The sequence below is a fragment of the Notolabrus celidotus genome, chromosome 12 (genome assembly GCF_009762535.1).
Source record: "Notolabrus celidotus isolate fNotCel1 chromosome 12, fNotCel1.pri, whole genome shotgun sequence".
Lineage (NCBI taxonomy): Eukaryota > Metazoa > Chordata > Actinopteri > Labriformes > Labridae > Notolabrus > Notolabrus celidotus.
In genome coordinates this window covers 5,404,861-5,423,614 of record NC_048283.1, presented here as the reverse complement: position 1 = coordinate 5,423,614, position 18,754 = coordinate 5,404,861, and the positions used below count along the sequence as shown (strand labels likewise).

At 43.5% G+C, this 18,754-nt stretch overlaps 1 protein-coding gene across 8 annotated transcripts in view; it reads right to left on the bottom strand.

Moving 5' to 3' along the window:
* The window catches only part of LOC117823564 (DNA-binding protein SATB1), an 84,897-nt gene that overhangs the window by 18,338 nt on the left and 47,805 nt on the right, over window positions 1–18,754 (bottom strand). For 4 of the 8 annotated variants that reach the window (XM_034698793.1, XM_034698796.1, XM_034698795.1 and 1 more), the window contains 6 exons: window positions 17,805–17,916; window positions 16,659–16,736; window positions 12,031–12,548; window positions 9,290–9,502; window positions 6,056–6,127; window positions 5,362–5,517 (listed from right to left, as the gene is read on the bottom strand). In XM_034698793.1, the coding sequence (XP_034554684.1) occupies window positions 5,362–5,517; window positions 6,056–6,127; window positions 9,290–9,502; window positions 12,031–12,548; window positions 16,659–16,736; window positions 17,805–17,916 (1,149 nt within the window). Of the gene's footprint in view, window positions 1–5,361; window positions 5,518–5,929; window positions 6,128–9,289; window positions 9,503–12,030; window positions 12,549–16,658; window positions 16,737–17,804; window positions 17,917–18,754 lie in introns of all 8 variants that reach the window. The other 4 variants (XM_034698792.1, XM_034698791.1, XM_034698790.1 and 1 more) reach the window with 2 other exon arrangements.

Genomic DNA, 18,754 nt, shown 5'->3' with positions numbered 1-18,754 from the left:
TGACGAAGACACAATTTGGACTCCTGACAGTCAGTGCAGTTTCCTAGTTTGGACTGCTGGGAGGGAGGCGGGTGAGGAGGAGGGAGTGGGTTGTGCAATTGGAGACAGATGGGGTGAGAGGTGGCATGTAAGGCGTAAGTGAGAGAGATGGCAGGAGAGACACAAAGTGCTCTGGGCATGCTCAGTGAGACCCCAGGGTTCCTGCTTGGAGGAGGAGGGTTCGACGAAATGGGAAGTGGAGAGAGAGGAAAACAGGCTGGTGGGAATTCCACTGTCCATTAAACAATAAGAGAAAGGCTCATTTCAGAGGGCGGGGAAGACTTACCGTTTGCAAGATAATTCATTCACTAAATTAATTATTCAGACAGCTGGGTCTCCAGTTCAAGAAATTGTGTCTTTAATAATAGAGAGGATCTGGCCTAGCCTGTTTCCCATAGCAACCTAATAACCAAGAAGGCACTGGAGATAAATAAATAAATCAATTAATAAACAGTCAAGGCCTTTCAAGAGCCCAAGGGGCTCTGATAAACTTGCTCTGATCTGCCTAATTTGAGGGAGAGGGATTTGAGAGTGCAAAAAAAAAGAAAAGAAAGGAAGACATCTCGACGCCTGTCTCAAAGTGAAACTTGTAAAAGAGGAGCAAAGTTTACTCCAACAAACAAACAGCCCAAAGAATTCACTGGAAAGTATCAGATATGTGTCGAGGATGTTATTTAATATTGTTGGTACACAGCTCCTCATGCAAAACATGACTTCTAACACACTGACCCCAAGTGGCATCTCAGTAACAGACAAACCTCTGAACAGTCACAATCTAGAAACAGACACCCGAAAGGTCAGCCATCTGCCCCTCTTGTTCGGCAGCCATTGGATGGTGCAGAATGATACAAGCGGTGTGCGTGTGTGTGTGTTTGTTTGTGTGTTTGGAGTCTGGTTGGGTTGGTCGTTTGCCAAATATCTGGGATTAAAGCTCAAATTTAAAAAAACCACATTCAGATCACCGTAAAAAACCTGAACCACCACCGAGCAGATCCCACCCCGGACAGGAAATCAGTCATTTACTAAACATGAAGGAAGCAGCTATTCCAGTTATTCTCTCACCCTCCCTTCCGACTCCTATCAGTGTCCCCACCCACCCCCACCTATCTCCACCCACTCCCCCACCTCTCCAGACCAACAAGGCTCTCACCCCCCCTCCCCTCACCCTCCACTCCAGGGACTGCCGTGCCAGGCGGGTGCAGGGTGACAGATGGCATACACCAACCTCCCCCCCAACTCTCGCTCTCCCCTCTCCCCCCTACTGCACCAGCCCCCCCTCTGCCCGGCCCCCCGGTGGCGCAGCGGCGGACCAGATCAGTGCCATTCTGTCTCATTAGAGCCTGGCTAATTAGCGTAGCCTCTTCCAGGGGAGAGTGAGCGAGCGAGAGAGAGATGGAGAGATGGGGAGAGAGGGCGGTGTTTGGTGGCAGTGCTGGAGTTCTGTACTCTTCTGGTCATTGAGGAGTCGGAGGGCTTTGAGCCCTGCGGTGCGCACGGCTCCCGGGGTGCTTGTTTTATGACAGCAGGGACTCTGATTCTACCCTGTCGCGCAATTCCTCTCAGGAAGCGTCGGGGATGTTCGGACATAAAAGTCGTGTCAAAGGAATGCCCCCAACCCTCTCCTACCCCACCCCTCGGCTAACCTCCCATCGCTCAGCTGAACATGAGCCGCCCTCTCTGCCAGGCTAGCCAACACAGCAAGCCTCCCCTGTTAGCGTGAATGAAAACAAAGCACAGTAGATTGCTAGAGAGCGCTCAAGCCATACTGAGCCAGTTAATAATGTTGACATCAACTCAGGGCTATCCATATCATAGCTCCCACCTCTGCAGGCTAAAATAAAATGGGCTGTTCGCTGGATATTGCTGCTTCTGGCAGTGTCATTGTTGGATTTGAACCAGTAGTGCGCAGATGTTTCCTCCGAGCCTGACTTCTCCTGAAGCTAAACGTAGATGGAGCGGTCTCAGAGTGATCAGTTTGAGATATTAAAGGATGGATAGTAAATAATGTCTCTGATAGAATGAAGAGTAAACTGTCCTTATAAGGTGTATTAGTATTAATGATCACAGGAGAGAATACAAATGTGAACTCCAAGTGAACAGAGACCTTTAATCTGATAAATCTGATAATCTGTTACTGCTCTGGCTATGTGGCAGTAAAAGAGTGATTGAAATGCTACATTGAATATTGAGAGAGAGAGAGGGAGGGGGGGCAGTTACGGGGTGGCAGAGGCCTGCTGTGGTTACGAGCCCTAAGAGAGGACAGGATGGCTGCGTTCCAGAAACCCCCAAACACACACATTCAGATGTGCCCGTGCAGAAACCCATATTGATGCACAGAAAAGCTAACACACATCTATATACAGTATATGCACACGCTCAGTGGAGCATGCACCAATCACTAAACTCCTGTTTACTGCTTCCTCACCCAGAGGACAAACACTGCCATTGACCTCCTTTAACTTCACATCTCTTTTTTTTCCTCCCCTCAAGTCTGTGTGGCTAACCGCCCTCCCCTCCTAACTTTATCTGTGTGTGAATGAGGCGGACACACGGTACACAAAGCTAAATATATAAGAAACACTACATTGTACGTATATGTACCAACCGGTAACCTGACCCTGTGCTTGCGTAAGCATGCTGGGAAATCCAGAGCTAAAGAGGCAGAAGTTGAACAGCACACGGAGCCGACAGGACCGTGCCAGCCTCTGGTGATGAGGCCTCTCCTCCACCCTCCCCCCACGATTATTTCCCTGGACCCCATATGGGCATCCTGCCAGTCCTGCCCATCCTCCATCCTCTTCACCATCCACATCCACACTGCTCTCCCAACCTCCGTACCAGCAGTCTCTGCTGGCATGGTTCTCTACCCGAGGCTTAGATAGTGGTTATTTTCTCCCTGTAAGGCTGCAAACCTCTCCGGTGTTCAGCTGTCGTTTACAGCACCATGTTTAAATATACATTTCGCTTCTTCTTCATGACTGACTGATTCATCCAATAGAGCTTTAACAATTAACCATAATGTACTCAACATCCAGTATCCATAAAATTCTCTGCTCATATGCAGTAAATATTTCTTCATTTCCAGAGGGGGAAACCGTTCAGAATCAGTAGAAATGAGAAGCTCGACTGGGCAGGAATTTAATATTTTACTATTTTAACTGTGTATTTGTTTCAAGTGATGTCTTAGACTAGATATATAAAAACCAGCACCGCTTCACCTGCCTGAGACAAATACAGCTTGTGTAATGTTTCAATCAGCTGGCTTTCAGTGAACAGTTTTATCGATGCATATACTTTTTAATTCCATGAGTTTTATTTTACATATTTCTTCTGTTTTTTAAATGACTTTCATTATGTCTGATGTAATTTCAGACTATGTTTTAGTGATGTATTGCATGAAGTGAAAGCAGAGGTATGCACTGTTACCCAGGGGGAATTTTTCCTTTCTTGGATTTTAGTTACTCTCAATCCTAATATATGATTTATGACTTAAAATGATACAAAATATTATCAAGAGTGCTTTCAAATAATTTTCTGTAGCTCTAATAACTGATTATTTCACTGGGGATTGTTGTAGTTTTTGATTCTGCAGTATGACAAAGGAGCAGACAGGGGGAAAAAAACTAGATTTCCACCCATGTTGTTGGCCGGATGTGAATTCTGAGGGGAAAACTCAGAAACTTGGACTTCAGTTTTGTTTGTTCGGAGCAGAAACCGAAGGTAAAACTACAAACTTGTCCCACTTACATAAAGGAATAAAGCAAATGCTGTATTTGCAAAGAGATGCTGATCTTTGGGGTTCAGGGGTTCTGGTGGGGAGGAGCGGGCCCGGCCTGGCGGTGCTGGTAGCTGTGGTGATGCCGGCTGGGTAGCAAGGGGGGAGACCAGCTGCCCGGGGAGCGCCCATTACGAGATGGAGCCAGAGATAAGTGCTCTCCCAGGCCCCCTTTCACAGGCATAATTAGCACACTTCTTATCTGCTGCTCAATTCACATTCACACCCGCCTGCCATGAATGGAACGTGAAAGAGAGGCAGAAATCGGGGAGAAATGGAAGAGGTAGAGGGGGCAAGGCAGAAAGATGGGAGTAAGGTGGAAAAGGCATCGGTGGAACCCTGTTCCCAGACAAACCTTCATTTGAGAAGAAAAAGACGTGCTCTCCCCCCTTTCTCTTTCTCCATCCTTTCAAGGAGTCTTTGAACTCCTTAACAAAAACAGTGGTTTGTGCATCAAACTGCAATTTGGTAAAACAAAGCTATCTGGGGGTATAATCATCCTAATCAGCAAGAAAAAAATAAAGCCTTTGCAGATATTTCTAGATTATTCCGCCCTTGGTGATCTATTTTCCCCCCATCTTCTTCATCAAGCACAATTGTGGAAATCTTTCCAACTCTGCCTCCGACAGACGCATGAAAACCTTTAATAATAACTCCTTAGTGCTCCATTTTTAAATTACTTTTAATAAAGAGTTAAACTGGCGCTGTTTCCACCACACACAGGCTTGTATTGTGTGCGCACCCTGCTCTCTGGGAGAAGATAACAGGGGCCCCATCGTCTTACCGAGTGGAGCTAATATAAACAGGTTTGTTTGGTGTCGAAACAGTGTCGACTGCTAAACTCCAAACCCACAATAAAGAGGACGTGTCATTATGGCCATAAATCATCTCAGTGATGCTCTGAGGCAAGTTTTGAGAAAGGGTGGGGAGGTTTCTACATCATTGTCTTTAACTATAGTATGATGTCATGTGCACAAAGAATACTTTCTCTCTTCTTCTTAATGTTCTTTGTGCAGACTCCTTGTGTGTGTTTTTATATGTCTATAAAAATACAATCATGATGCTTTCCAGGTCAAGTTTTCTCATTTGGACATGAACAAGACTCTTAAAGGAACTCTCACTCTCTGCCGTCAGTGTGTCGCCGTTTGGATAATCTGAATGAGAACAGTTGCATGTTTCAAATTTCAGTTTTGAGTTTACGGCACATGAAAGCTGCAATTGGAGCAACTTTGGAGGATAAATCCAGCAAAATGATTCACGACATTTGAATATATACATTACAAGATCCTGTTTTTAATTCTGATGGCTCTTACTTGTTTGTATACTCGTGTTGTTCTCCTGTAGCACTTTGAGATTTGCTTTAAATGCCACGCTCGTTAGAAATGAAATGTCTTACTTGTTTTTTAGCTGGCTGCATTTTGAGCAGTAGAAGTATAAAAGAGTAAAGTCCTTCTTTGTTCAAACACTATATTTTGGATATTGAAAAAGAGAGAAAAGACCTCCTTTGTTTTTAATCCGGTTCAGTGTTTTGTGTGAGTTTTTCGTACCTGGCTCTTGGAGGCAGCCACTTTTGCAAACAGGGCCTGAGAGACTTTGGCCCTCTTCATCTCCTGCTGGATCTCATCGTAGATGGTGGAGTTGATGTTGAGGATACAGCTCTCAGTTTTGCCGTTCCACTCGTTGGGCAGAGGCGATTGTTTCACCTTGATTGAGGAAGACAAAAAAGGAAGAAGACATTTAAAATAAAATCCTACACAAAGCTGCACAGATTTTTCAATTAAAACTCAAAAACTTAAACTTTGATTTTACAGATTATTTTTGTGACTTCCACTTTTTTTTTTTTTTTAAGTCATGGTTGGGTAAAGTCAGTCCTGTCTATATCTGTATTTGTCCTGGAAGTGGTTAAAATCTTCTTTAAGTATGACTGTAACACAAACTTAAAAACTGCTTTTTTGCCCCTGATCTTGTTTACAATTACATAAAATTAATATTTGGGGCTTTCTAAACATGTAAAATACAGTGGTTGTAATATTCAACAAACTTCTTTGACAACAATTTGAATACAACTCATTTAAAAATACAAGTACAAGCCTTAACCTGGAAAGATACACTTACATAAGCCTCTGCTTCTTTCCACAAATGCATTGAAAAACTTGGTTTGCCGTGTTGGTTGATGCTAACTTCTGGTGTCTGTATTGTCTCTGTGAATGTGGTCAGGTGAGGGTGTAGTTGTTTGCTCACAGGGGAAATGCCCACGGGGATCCGGGGATTCCAGTCCTCGGGCCTCACACTGTTGCAGTCTTCCCTCCGAGGCTGCAGAGTCGGGAACAAAACACACTTGCTCAGGCGCACATTCAGGAAAAAAAAAATAAAGAAAGTAATCTGGCAAAACACTCAGGCAGTCACCCATCTCTCTCATGTTGCTCTGCTCAAAAACACTTAGATGTGTTGTATGAAATGTTATTATTCTTACGTCAAGCTGGTGATTAAAAAATAAATGCAAGTCGAGTGAAATCAAATCATCTTCATTCAGCGGCTTGTTGCATCTTGACAAAAATCTTTTGACAAAGTAACAAGTATCCTAATAAAAGCATAACCAAAGAACCATTAGCATATGAATCATCCATACAAGCCCTTTCAAAGGAGAGGGTTGGGTATGACTACAAGTACACAGCATTCAAATAAACCATAATAACCCCAACAGCCACTAACTGAAGATACAACCTGTGCTTAAAAAAATATATAGATCCAAGTAGTGGTCTAGACGCTTAATACGAGCTCTCTGATGTGTTAAAAACAATCTCATGATCCTTAAACTTGCGGTGAAACTGGAATGTCGGAACAGTTCTGCGCCTTTCATCCTGCTTTTTTTCACCACAGCTCGACATGGGCTCGTCAGTCTGAGCGGTAGGTTACCATGTAGGGCTAATTGTTAAGGCCGGGACGTGCACTAACTGGCTTCAGGGGAGTTGAGCGGACCCATCAGACACACGTGTGAGAAACATACCTCTGCATCTGTTTTTACGAGGCCAATAAAAAGCCTCCTCTGTCTCGGGCTCAATTGCCACCCTGGCTGATTTATGTGCTTAAATTCACACCGCATTGCTCCATAGGAGAGGCTGGCAGATGGCCAGGTGTATGAGTGTGCGAATGAGTGTGTGTGTGTGTGTGTGTTTGTGGGTGAGTGAATTGCCTTGTGTAAGAACAGGTCTATATGATAAATGTCAATGTGTTTAAGTCATACAGGTGAAGTGTATTAGGCAGCTATATATTCTATTGATGTGCCAACAGTAGTTTTGAGCAATATGCAAATAAAAATCACCAACATGAGGCTTTCAGTCTCTGGTCATGTTTGAGATCTTTACAGTTTGTATGCAGTGCAGAAGTCATTGTGTTTATTGTTCAGCTTGCAAATGTATTCCTGCTGTGTTATCAATCTGCACAGCTCTGTTGAGGTAGTCTCTGATACTCTAAACAGCCCTCTGTGAGTACATCAGTGATCTGTCATTCACCTGGTGTAATTATTGAGCTTTTCAACACTCGGACTTCTGATTCCCTACCTCTGCTTCTCAGGGAATTTAAATAAAAACATTAAGTCATAAGGCCAAATATGTTTTCTAATTAATTCTCAATCAAAAGTCCACCTTCTACTTCTGACTCTCCATCCTGTACTGACACAGACTCGCATTGTAACGATGAGCTGTCAACTGCAAAGTGGCCCTGCTTAAGTTCAGCACGGCTGCTTCAGAAAGCGACTCTTTCTTTCACTTTTTGAAAGGACAACGACCGCCGTCCTGCTGAGTAATCCCAGGAGGAGGCTTCATTTTGGAGATGGGTGGGCCTGTTTCTTTCTGTCTTTCCTCTTCACCTACCTAAAAGCCAAATCGTCACAGAGGACAGGACAGAGGGCGCTTTGTCCGCCACCTCTCACCTCCCAGATGCAGCTGACCGCACTTCAAATGGGCTTAAGTGGTAGAAAGTTGCCACATACCTTTCAGATGAGGGACACTGATTTGCTGTGAGGGTGGAAAGTTGTGCTTTGGTGCAAAAAAAAAAAGATTTTGAAAGGGGGACAGTCTAAAAGATGTTTGATCTTTCTCAGAGCGTGTCATCACTGGGTGAGCTTTATTTTTTAAAAAGGTAGAGCTTTTAATGCTGCTGAATGCACAGTAAAAGGTCAAAATTAGCACAAAAATTTACCCGTCATTTGTGCAGCATTTCCACCTGTGTGGTGAGGCCGGGGATGATGCAGAGCTGATTTACATGCAGGCAGAATGTAAACTATTTCTTCTATCGGGCATGTTGACCGAACAAATGAGCCTTTATTTGTTCCTCATGTTTCCCAACAGGTCTTAGCCTGAGTCAGAGGAGGGGAATGTGAGGTGTGAATCTTAACAATGTGCCAGAGTGGTGAATGTGAGCATGCTTGCTTTCGTCACATGTAAACACAATGTGCTAGTGAGTGCATTACATCGGTTTGCGTGTGTTTTGAAAAGCTGTGCAACAATAAACCCACAAAATTAAATGTTTACAGGCTGAACGGATGCATAAAGTACAAAACAGAATTCAGTTAAGGTGCATGGAGCGCTCTTGAAGCTCGCCTGACGTCACTGTGTTTGTTACACATGTCTTTGGACTCGGTCCATGACACCACCGCAGACGCAGACAGACAAAATTCCAGCGTCTTCAAAACACTCTAACCTGCTCCCACGCCTGCATACCTGCTCTAAACTGTAAACAATTCACAAAATACATCATCTATGAATGGAACAATACGAGTTGAAAGGACTAGATCGACTGATACACCTTTCTCAGTATGAATGAATGAAGCCTTCATGACACTGCTTGTTTGTCGCATGCTTTTTTGAAGTGTCACCGCATTTTTCTCTTTGTCACCTGACTCGACCCGACTTGCTGCAAAAAGTATTTTCGTTTCTGCATTTCAATCTGTAAATCACACTGAAAGACAAGTTTTATCTGATCAACACTCTCAGGGTGGAGTGAACAAAAGCATTTGTTCTAGCACTGACTGGTTAGGTTGCTGGTAAACTGGGATGGTAATGTGTTGAATCATGTAAACATCAAGGTTGAGTGTGTCTGGATTTGTTGCTTAAGTTATCCAGGCTTGTACCCTGACTTTCTTCCACTCCCACAGACTAAGATTGGCTTCCCTTATATGATTCCACCACAGCTTAAGTGCATCTCAACATCTTAACCACACATGGAGACAATGAGACCGATTGGTCTCACTGATTGGTGGTCTGGAGCTGCTCTGTGTTTTGCAGGGATTTCAAGAAACTGATGAGAATACCTGTGCATTGAGTTATTCCAAGTCTATACGTTGTCTATATAGCAGCTCTGTCTCTATTTAATGTCTTTAAAGCTCCAGTCAACCCATCAAGTGACATGTTATCTGCATAGTAAACACAGGGTTATGACAGCATGGCATGCTCAGAGGAATTAAATCTCAAGTACCTGTACAGGTCGGTTGGGTGGAGTGCTGATGAGAGGAGCTGCGCCCATCGCTGAGGCTGCTGTCAGGCTGCGCTCCCTCTCTTCTTGATAGATACGATCGCGTTCAACCTCTGGCAGCTGCAGGAAGTTCTGCATGGCGCGCAAATTGACCAGCAGCGACTGAGAGGCTGTTTTAGGGTCTTCCTCCTTGCGAAGGATCTCAGACAGCAAGCCCTGCGTCAGGGGAAAGAGGGATGGAGAGAGGAGAGGAGAGAAGATGAAGTATGGGAAAGGGGTCAAAACGAAAAGCACAGTCCAGTGTTGGTTGTCAAAGACACTGAAACGTTAGTGTGGCCTATCAATTGGTATCACTTCTGTAATTCTGCAGGTTTTTGGACATTTTCTCAGAGTCTTATGCTGCTTTGGATAAAAAGCTGCAGCCACTCGCCTGAAATATGAAATCTTCCGCGGCGGGCAATCAGTGTATCCTCTGTTTACTTTCAATAGCGCTCAATTCCATCATTATGAGGCGGCGATGACTCCATTATCAGAGACGTGTGATTGGGCCTTTTCATCAGCTCTTGGCCACACACTGTGCAAACCATCTCTTCGCTTCTCTCCCCATCAATAGGTGTGATTTGGTAATAAAACTAGGTGATGGGGAAAACATGCTTGTGCTATTACTTTTACGTTTTGTTTTTCAGAACATGCCGCTCTTGAGCGACGAGCAGAGCAGCAGATATGTTCCCAACGTTGACTGCTCGACTATTAAAATCTACACAGCTATATGTGTCATGTTTAAAAAGGTATGTTTGTGGTTTCCAGGCAAGTGGGAACAAGTGAAATCTAACTCGGAGTGAGGGTTTTATGACGAGAAGTGACTGCGTGCTTAATACACACAAGTATTCAGAGGATAGATTAGTGGCATTTATGTTTTCACTGTCTGCCTGTTGGTGTCTGCATTCTTCAACAAATGCATCATTCTTTGCCATCAGACCTTTTCTGTCTATTTCTCAGGTCAATCAGTTTCCTCTCCAGAAGGACAAAAAGCCTCCTGAACTGACGCAGGAACCCTTGTGTCACTACTCAACACCCCCTTCTCTCTCTCTCCCCTCTGCTCTCTTTTTATTAACGCAGACTCGAGGAGGAACCGCACGTCTAATAAATAATCCTCCAAAGGCAAACTCTCCAACGGCACATTGAGCTAATTCCTCATATCAGCTTCAGATAAGACTCTGTTTGTGTGGGAGTTCAGCAATCCACACAAAAACACTACTGTCTGACTCTAACACACACACACAAACACACACACACACACACACACATATTTATTTGGTCGGGGGTTGCTGTATGTTCTAATTCTAATAGATCCATATCAGTGTCTGTTTTTTTTCCCCTCTTTCATACACGACGACTTCAAAGCAAATGGAGTCGTAATGAGGTTTTGTGTCACCTCCTTCCACCCCTCTTTAATACAGACGGTTCATCTTAAAACATTATCACTGCCTTCTGTGTGTGTGTGTGTGTGTGTGTGTGTGTGTGTGTGTGTGTGTGTGTGTGTGTGTGTGTGTGTGTGTGTAAGGCCTCTGACTATGAAGTGAAACCACATATTTTGGCAGGGAGAGAGAACGCACGCGATGACCGAGCCCGGGTCTCTCGCATGGCAGGCTGCCAGCTGTCTTGAAGTACAGTAGAGGTGCTGCGTTACTGGAGTGAGAATTATGAATGAGGAATAATCTGTGGATAAAAAAAAAACTCCAGGCCTCTCTCTCTCTCTCTCTCTCTCTCTCTCTCTGTGGATCTTCGGTTATCAAAGAAGTTGCATGAAATTGTTTTATTGCTTCCTTAAAGTCACATTTATCTCTCTCTTTTTTTTTTTTCAAACAGGATGTTAGTGTCTAGCGTCACACAGAAACAAAGTCATGCACTTTATGTTTTCTTTTCAAGCAAGGAATGATATTTTGATATATGTTTTTTTATCAAGCTAACTTTCGTACTGCTGCAATGTGCCAATCTCAAAGATACACAGTGTTCGAGGAACTTGCAGAGCTCTTTTTTATGTGAGTTTTTGAGAGTTATTGTTTGTGCTCCAAAAGTTTTATTACGTTGTGAATATGAGTCAGACTGGGTTGTAAAGTTGAGGATAAAAAGTGATATTAAACTCAAATTAAACAAAAAAAAATAAACAATGTTTAATCAACCTTGGATGATGAAGCAAATACTGGATGTTTTCCAAATCATTTTAATTTCAATGACCCTTCTGGTCTCAAAGAAGATGTTTTCCTTCTCAGATATCTCTGATGCAGATGTGCTGAAAATGTTACTGCAGTCTTAAAGGAAAAAAAGCAAAGTCTTACACAAAGCATAACCCACTCAGCGTCAGAATTTATTGATACTATTATTTTCTGTCCCTCTGGACCTGTTTTTAAGAAGGTCTTGTTATGAGAAAGGTCCAGAGGTACCGCATACAAGTAGGATTAAGAGGTTGTGATGCTGAGAAGGTTATGCAGTGTGCAAACTTATCTTCTGTTTTCAGTTTTTATCAAAGTTATTCTTACATTTTTTTTAAAGCTGGTCAAAAAGTTTGATATTAACTCCACTGTCCTCGATAATGACTGAATGTGAGAGCAGTCAGTCCAACCCAGCGATCAATCCAATGAGTATGACTGAGGTATAAATCTGATACCTGCCAATCAAAAGAATTCTAATTGTGCTGAGTAAGAAAAGAGCCTGATGTTCTCGCCCTGTGTCGTTCCTCTCACCTGGGTTCTGTTGAAGGCCACACGAGCAAAGACTGCCTGTGAGATTCCGGCTCGCTTCAGCTCGTCCCTCACCCACTGGTAGATCTCTGATGACACTTCAGTGTTGGACGCCACCTGTGGCTCCATGGGCTTGTTGTGGGAGTTGCGGCTGACAGGTGGGTGGTTGAGGTACTGCTGTGACAGGGACTGCTGTGCCAGCAGCCGGTTCACCGCGTACTGCTGGTTGAGGATCTGTGCCATCACGAGCTGCTGGTTGACCAGCTGGGGGCTGATGGGCGTGGACACGAGGCCCGGGTGGTGCAGACCGGGAATCTGGGGCTGTCGGCCGCCGGTCTGGCCTCCGTGTGGTGGAGGAGCGTGAGACAGCGGGGGCACCGGCGAGGAAGGGGTCTGCTCTGCCGTGCTGCCGGGTATGGGCTGCTGCTGCTGGGAGAAGCCCAGGTGGTTGTGGTTGTGGTTGTGGTTGTGGTTATGGTTCGAGCCGGGTGGAGAGAGGTCGGACAAGCCATCCATCTCTGCTGCAGGGGGGGGGGGGGGACAAAGACAAAGCAAGGTAGGATCAGTTATGGGTTCAAAAAACAATAAAAAAACAGGAAAAAAAGTGAAAGTTAGACCTCAGTCGTAAAATCATGAATCATGAACATCAGTTCAATGTCAGCATAGCTACGATGTCTTATCAGAGGAAATGAAACAGAGCCTCTCTGCATGAGATCAAACTTTAGCCTCAAGTGAAATTTTAGCTGTCGGCTAACATTCTCATTTATGATGGTGACATATGTTAGGGAACATGTCTGTGAAGGCTCTCAGTCATCCAGGTCGTGGTAATTCAAAGCCTGATCCCAATTTCAGTTGCCTTTTCGGATCAAGCTCTAAATAAAGACGGAGAGGAAGTTTTTGCAGACGGCCCCAAACCACAAATAACAGACTAATACAGAAGTTCAGTGTTTTTCCCCTTACAGGCCTCTTCCTCCCTGATTGGATATGAAACAGCTGATCAGCCAACGACCGGTTAAAAAAAGAAAAAGATGGAAACGCAGATAAAAGAGCTTCATTGTGTTTGACCTGTGTCTTCCACAACCCATGCCTTCAAAATTAAGTTCAGAACGTCTGTGGCCTCATCATGTGAAAAATAAATCCCTAAGAGACAGAAGAGTGTGTGTGAGTGTGTGTCTGTGTGTGTGTAGGTATAGTATCAGTGTGTGTGAGTGTGTGTATCCACAAAAGCAGGAGCGATGTTAAGAAATCTGATTCTCTCTTTACATCCTTAATTCTGAAATAAGGAACACAAGCTAGCCATTATGACAATTTTAGGTGAGGAAGGTCTAAATTTAAATGTAGGGAGCAGCGAACGGTGACAGAAGGAGTAAATTTGAAGATATATTTTGTAACTTGAGGAACGCCCTTGTAAAGTTGTACTAAACCGACCTGATCTGTCTGTGAGAGATAAAAAAAAATATGTCTTTGTAGCTTCATTTTGTGGCATCTCCAGCTTTGGGAATCTTTAAGTCCATAATGGTTGCTAGGGAATATTTTTAAGGCAGGTTTAAATTATGTGCTTAGAGGGTGAAAACAATGATTTACCATTCAAAGTGCTACCCACAGCGAAGTGAGCAAGCGTTCAGAGCAGCTGAATGTTTCAGGTTTCCGCCTCACTTTAAGGAATATTGCATATGCTGAGGCTTTTTTACGTGCGAGATCCCAAGCAAGTGAGTGAGGGGGCAGCGTTTAAGAATTCATACGGATGGCAACATTAACACCTCAGAAGTGTGCTGCGGCCTGCACATCCCACAGAAAGAGATTGTGAAAAGAGTAAATTGCTGTTATGGGGAAGGAGGAGGGGGGTGAGGGTCTTCAACAAGCTGAATTTTTCAGCAGATGAAAGATTAAGTGCATGGATGTTTTCCAAAAATACACACAATAATCGTGTGTTTGAGCTGCCTGTTTCTTAACTGTCAGCAAGCACAAAACACCCGGCCAAGACGGGTCCATTGAGCGTATATCGAAAACAAATGATGTGGGGGGAAAAAACAAAACAAAAAAATCTTGGTAATAATCACATCTCTTCCTATAATCCCTGGCATTCCCTGGCTCTGATGGTATGGCGTGTCTATTCACTCATATGTGAATGTGAATGCGTGTGTATGTGTGCATATGCTTGCTCGCACAGACTGCTGGGGGGCATGCTCACAACACACAAACACACAGGCACACAGAGGCATTTCCATGCAAATTGAAAAGAGAAGGGGTGACAGAAGAGCATGGCAGGCCCTGGGAGAAAAAGGCTGCCACAGAAGCGGGAGTCCTCGTGTGGAATCCTGCCACAAAAGAGCCCCGGATTAAACACACAATGGGAATGGGATGTGGGCTGAGGGAGGGAGGGAGTGTGTATGTGTGTGTGTGTGTGTGACTGTGAGTGAGAGAGCGAGAGAGAGACATACAAAGTGACCCAACTCTCTCTCCTGTGTTGGCTTCCCTGCTCTAACGCAGCCACGTCAAAAAGAGGAGACGCCACATTCGCCGGCGGCTGCTAACACCACTTCAGCTGGCAGAGCGGTGACTGAGGTAGCTTGCCAGTACCTGTGACCAGGTACTTATTCCCCTTGACTTGAGGCTCAAATGCAGTGTGACAAAGTAAATGCAGAGTCACACTTGACACCACTGCCAAAGCACAAAGGGATGACCGTGCCACTCTTTCTTCCAGCCTTGAAACTTTTGTGTCCAAGAAGCAGACAGCAGACCGTCATGAATATTGAGGCTGGGGGGGGGGGGTTTCTGCGGGTGTGTGGTGGGCACCTGAGGCCCATGTGAGGCCAGGGTTTATGTATCTGAGGTTTGCTTTACTTGACATATCTAAGCTAGAGTTTGCGTGTCAGCAGAACATTAGATGTTATCACCGCTGCTATGGATATACATTAGCGGTTTTGGTCTTATCAGGGTTTGCTGTCCCCAGAGAGAAATGATAAACCCATCAGAGTGAACAGATTGGCTGCTGACAGTTTTTAAAGCAAACAAGTATTTTAATGGACACTAACAGTCAAAGTTTGGACACACCTTCTCATTCAATGGTTTTTATTTATTCTAATTATTTCCAACATTGTAGATTAATACTGAAGACATTAAAACTAGGAAATAATCTGGTTTTGCCATAATCTGGATTACAACAGTCGTCAAATAGGGCTATCCATTGTGTACTAACCCTACCTCTGAACAACACACCTGATGGTCTCAAACACATTAAGAAGGAGAGTAACTCCACAAATGAACTTTTGACAAGGCTCATGTTAATTAGAAACCATTCCAGGAGACCACTTCATGAAGCAGACTGAGAGAATACCAAGAGTGTGCATGAAGGAAAAAGGGGGCTACTTTACAGAATCTAAAATATGAAACATATTCTGCTTTGTTTAACACTTTTTTGTTCATTAAATAATTCCATATATGTTCTTTCATAGTTTTGATGTCTTCAGTATTAATCTACAGTTTTGAAAATAACTGAAATAAATAAAAACCATTGAATGAGACGGTTTGTCCAAGCTTTTGACTGGTAGTGTTCTCTAACTGAAATTACATTAAGGTTGGCACCATGCTGACATCTTAACAGTCGGTTGAGATGGTAATAAAAGAACATCATGCTGGACTTTAAAGTGCTTTTGGATTCTGGATTAAGATTACATTTTGAGAGAGATTCAATTCAGGCAAGACAAGCATTTAATATTAAGGTTAAACATCACAGCTCCCCAAAACTCAGATTAAGAGTGTGTGTGTTTATGTAGTCTTGCCCCGAAGCCACCAGTCTCTGTTCACACAGCAGAGTTTTCAGTTAAAGTTTGTGTTTTTCATCAATGTTCAGTTTAAGGTAGAATAACAATCTAGATAAGTGCAGGGAGGTCATGGTTAAAGGTACACTACGTCAACTTTTCCTTGCTACAATGTCTAAATGTTCCACAACAACAGCAAAACACCGATCTTGCATGGGTTGTAACAGGCAGGTACACACCTATTTAAGTATTTGTAATGATTGTAATTATTGCAACTGCATTTTATTACAGAGAAAACAAAGTACAGACTAGAGAGGAGTCTGTGTTTGTTTTAGTAGCGTGACTTTGAGGATTGTTTATTCTTGTGTATTGTTATTTTTAGTAATATTAATGTGCAGTCAGCTAAATGTACATCTGAGTCCACCCTTTTTTTTTTTTTTTTAAGTTATGTTTTTGGCCTTTTCGCCTTTATTAGATAGGACAGCTGAAGAGAGACAGGAAATGTGGGGAGTAAGGAGCAGGGGAAGACATGCAGGAAATGGTCGACCGGGCGGGAATCGAACCGGCGACCCCTGCGACGAGGACTGTAGCCTCTGTATGTAAGACGCTTAGACCGCTAGGCCACCAGCGCCTCTGAGACAATAAAGTGTCTCGTATCATATCAACTAAATGTTCCATGAGCAAAATGGTACTAATCTTATTCATTTCTTTGTGCATCACCTCAGAAATGACACAGTGCCGTGCTTGAGGTGATGGCTAGTCTCAAAACAGTTCATTCATCAATGTAATATTCCTCAGAGTGAAAAGAAATCAAAGGTGTGTTTGTGTGCATGTGTGTGTGATTGTGTGTGTGCCCATGTTGAAACGTACCTAGTGCATTGGCACGCGGGCTCTCACGGAGGACACATGTCCCCAGGTAGCCCTCCAGCTGGGAGGGTTGGCGCATGCCTGCACAGTTGGATGACAGGACACGCACATGCACACACACAGACACACACACAGACAAACACACACAGACAGTTGTGAAGAAAGAAACACAGGGTTAAAGCTTTCTACATTCCTCCTCTCCCACTGCAGCTAAGCAGAAATATGACATTTAAAGCACCAGCATCACTGAGGCCGCACTGGCAGCTGCAGCAGCCCCATTTCAGAGGAAAATAAAGCCAGATCGAAAACAATTATGACAGAGAATGTGTAGGAGTATGCAGGATAATACACAAGTACAGCAGGTCTGGAGTAAGTAATGTTCCCAGCGTATGTTAGCAGACACTTTAACACTTAAACAGAAGAAGAAAAAAACATCAGATAAGATATGATCACAACACACTATTTGCATGGAGGCTGTGAAAACATTTTGATATAATATCTCATCTGTCATCACTGCGAGCAGCGGCGCACTGGCAAAGAGAAAAGATTGTTCAACAGATTGTTAAAGCTAATATCTCAACATTACACTGCCTTATGAGCCCTGCAACAGAGTGGAGTTCTGCTTAATCAAAAGACATAAAAATATAGAGGAATTCTTGCTCCAGCTGGGGTGCTACTAGTATCATATAACCTCATTTCCTGGTGGGTCAAAAGGGGATTTTTTAGAGATAATATAAAGCATGCGTTGTTAGAGGGTTGATAAGAAAATCTAATTGAATTTCAGACTAGGCGGTGGCTGGTTGAAGTCATCGCTGCCTTTTGTTCCGTGGGAAACTAAACCTCACAAACAAAAATAAAAACAATCAGAGCCCTCTGTTTGGCTCTGGCATTAGTTTTAGTTTAAGCAATAATAGATAAATCAAAGATAACGCTGTGTTTCTGCAGAACAGAGTGGAGTAATCCTGAGTTATTAGATAACAAGATAAAAATGTATTTCTGCCTCATGCAGCGGCAGGAAGACAAAGAGACGGTTGGCTAGAGAACATATTGTGATGGCGACTGGTGTGTGTGTGTGCGAGTGTGTGCATGTGTGTGTGGACAGAGACAAAAGTGTGAGCGCCATACTTTGCGCCCCTCCGTTTTGCTTACCCATCATATCTTTTGTCTTCTTGAAATGTTTATACCAGCGCCCAAATTCCTGACACTTCGCCGCCGACACATTTGCATAGTAAGTGCTGTTCACAATGGAGGAAATCATACTCTGAAAGAGAGAGATTGATTGAGAGGGAGAGAGGACGAGAGAGAGACTTTAGCTTCTCATTGTGGAAAATATACAGACATAATATTAAAGCTTGTGAAACATGCAGTAACACTGTAGCTTGTCAAAACAAATAAAAGATAGGGACAAGGTAAAACCCAGCACTAAAAATGGCAAGTGAAAAGTATCAGACATGCAGATATTTTTGGATCTTCTCTTCTAAAAGGTGAACAAATTAAATCAAACAAGGCTTTGTCTGTTCCTTTTTATCAAATGCCTCTGAGTTTGTCTGAACCTTTTTTTGATTTCAGAGTGGGTAAATTACAAAGTCAACTTGGTGCTAAGTCTGTTGACATAAAACGCAGGCGGCGGGGAGGATATTTACCTTCAAAAAGAAAGAAGACAGCGCCTTATTGAATATCAGCATCTGGGGAGTTGTGCGATGTAAACAGATAAACCTCTTTTATTTTCCGTCTCTTTATTTATACAATCTGTTAAAGACAACAACTTCAAGCAGATCGAGGGCCGCACCGAGCGTGTCGTTCTCCGTCTTCCCCCCTTTTTACAGTCGACTCTCTACCCTCTCTGCATTCACTTCAACCTCCCTCCGTCGCCGCAGAAAAACAAAAAGGCGATATTTTTCTCCTTCTAGTTTCATTAAAATGAATGTTTTAACACCTTGCCGGCCTCGGGGCGAATAGGGAGGCTGGTGCAGGAGAAATTGTTTTTGATTGTTATAAATATTCAAAAGAACCAAACCATCTGTTTTCAAATTACAGGTATGCCATCTTTATCATTTTTTATAATATATGCGCTCGGAGGATGGTAGGGGGAACCTTCT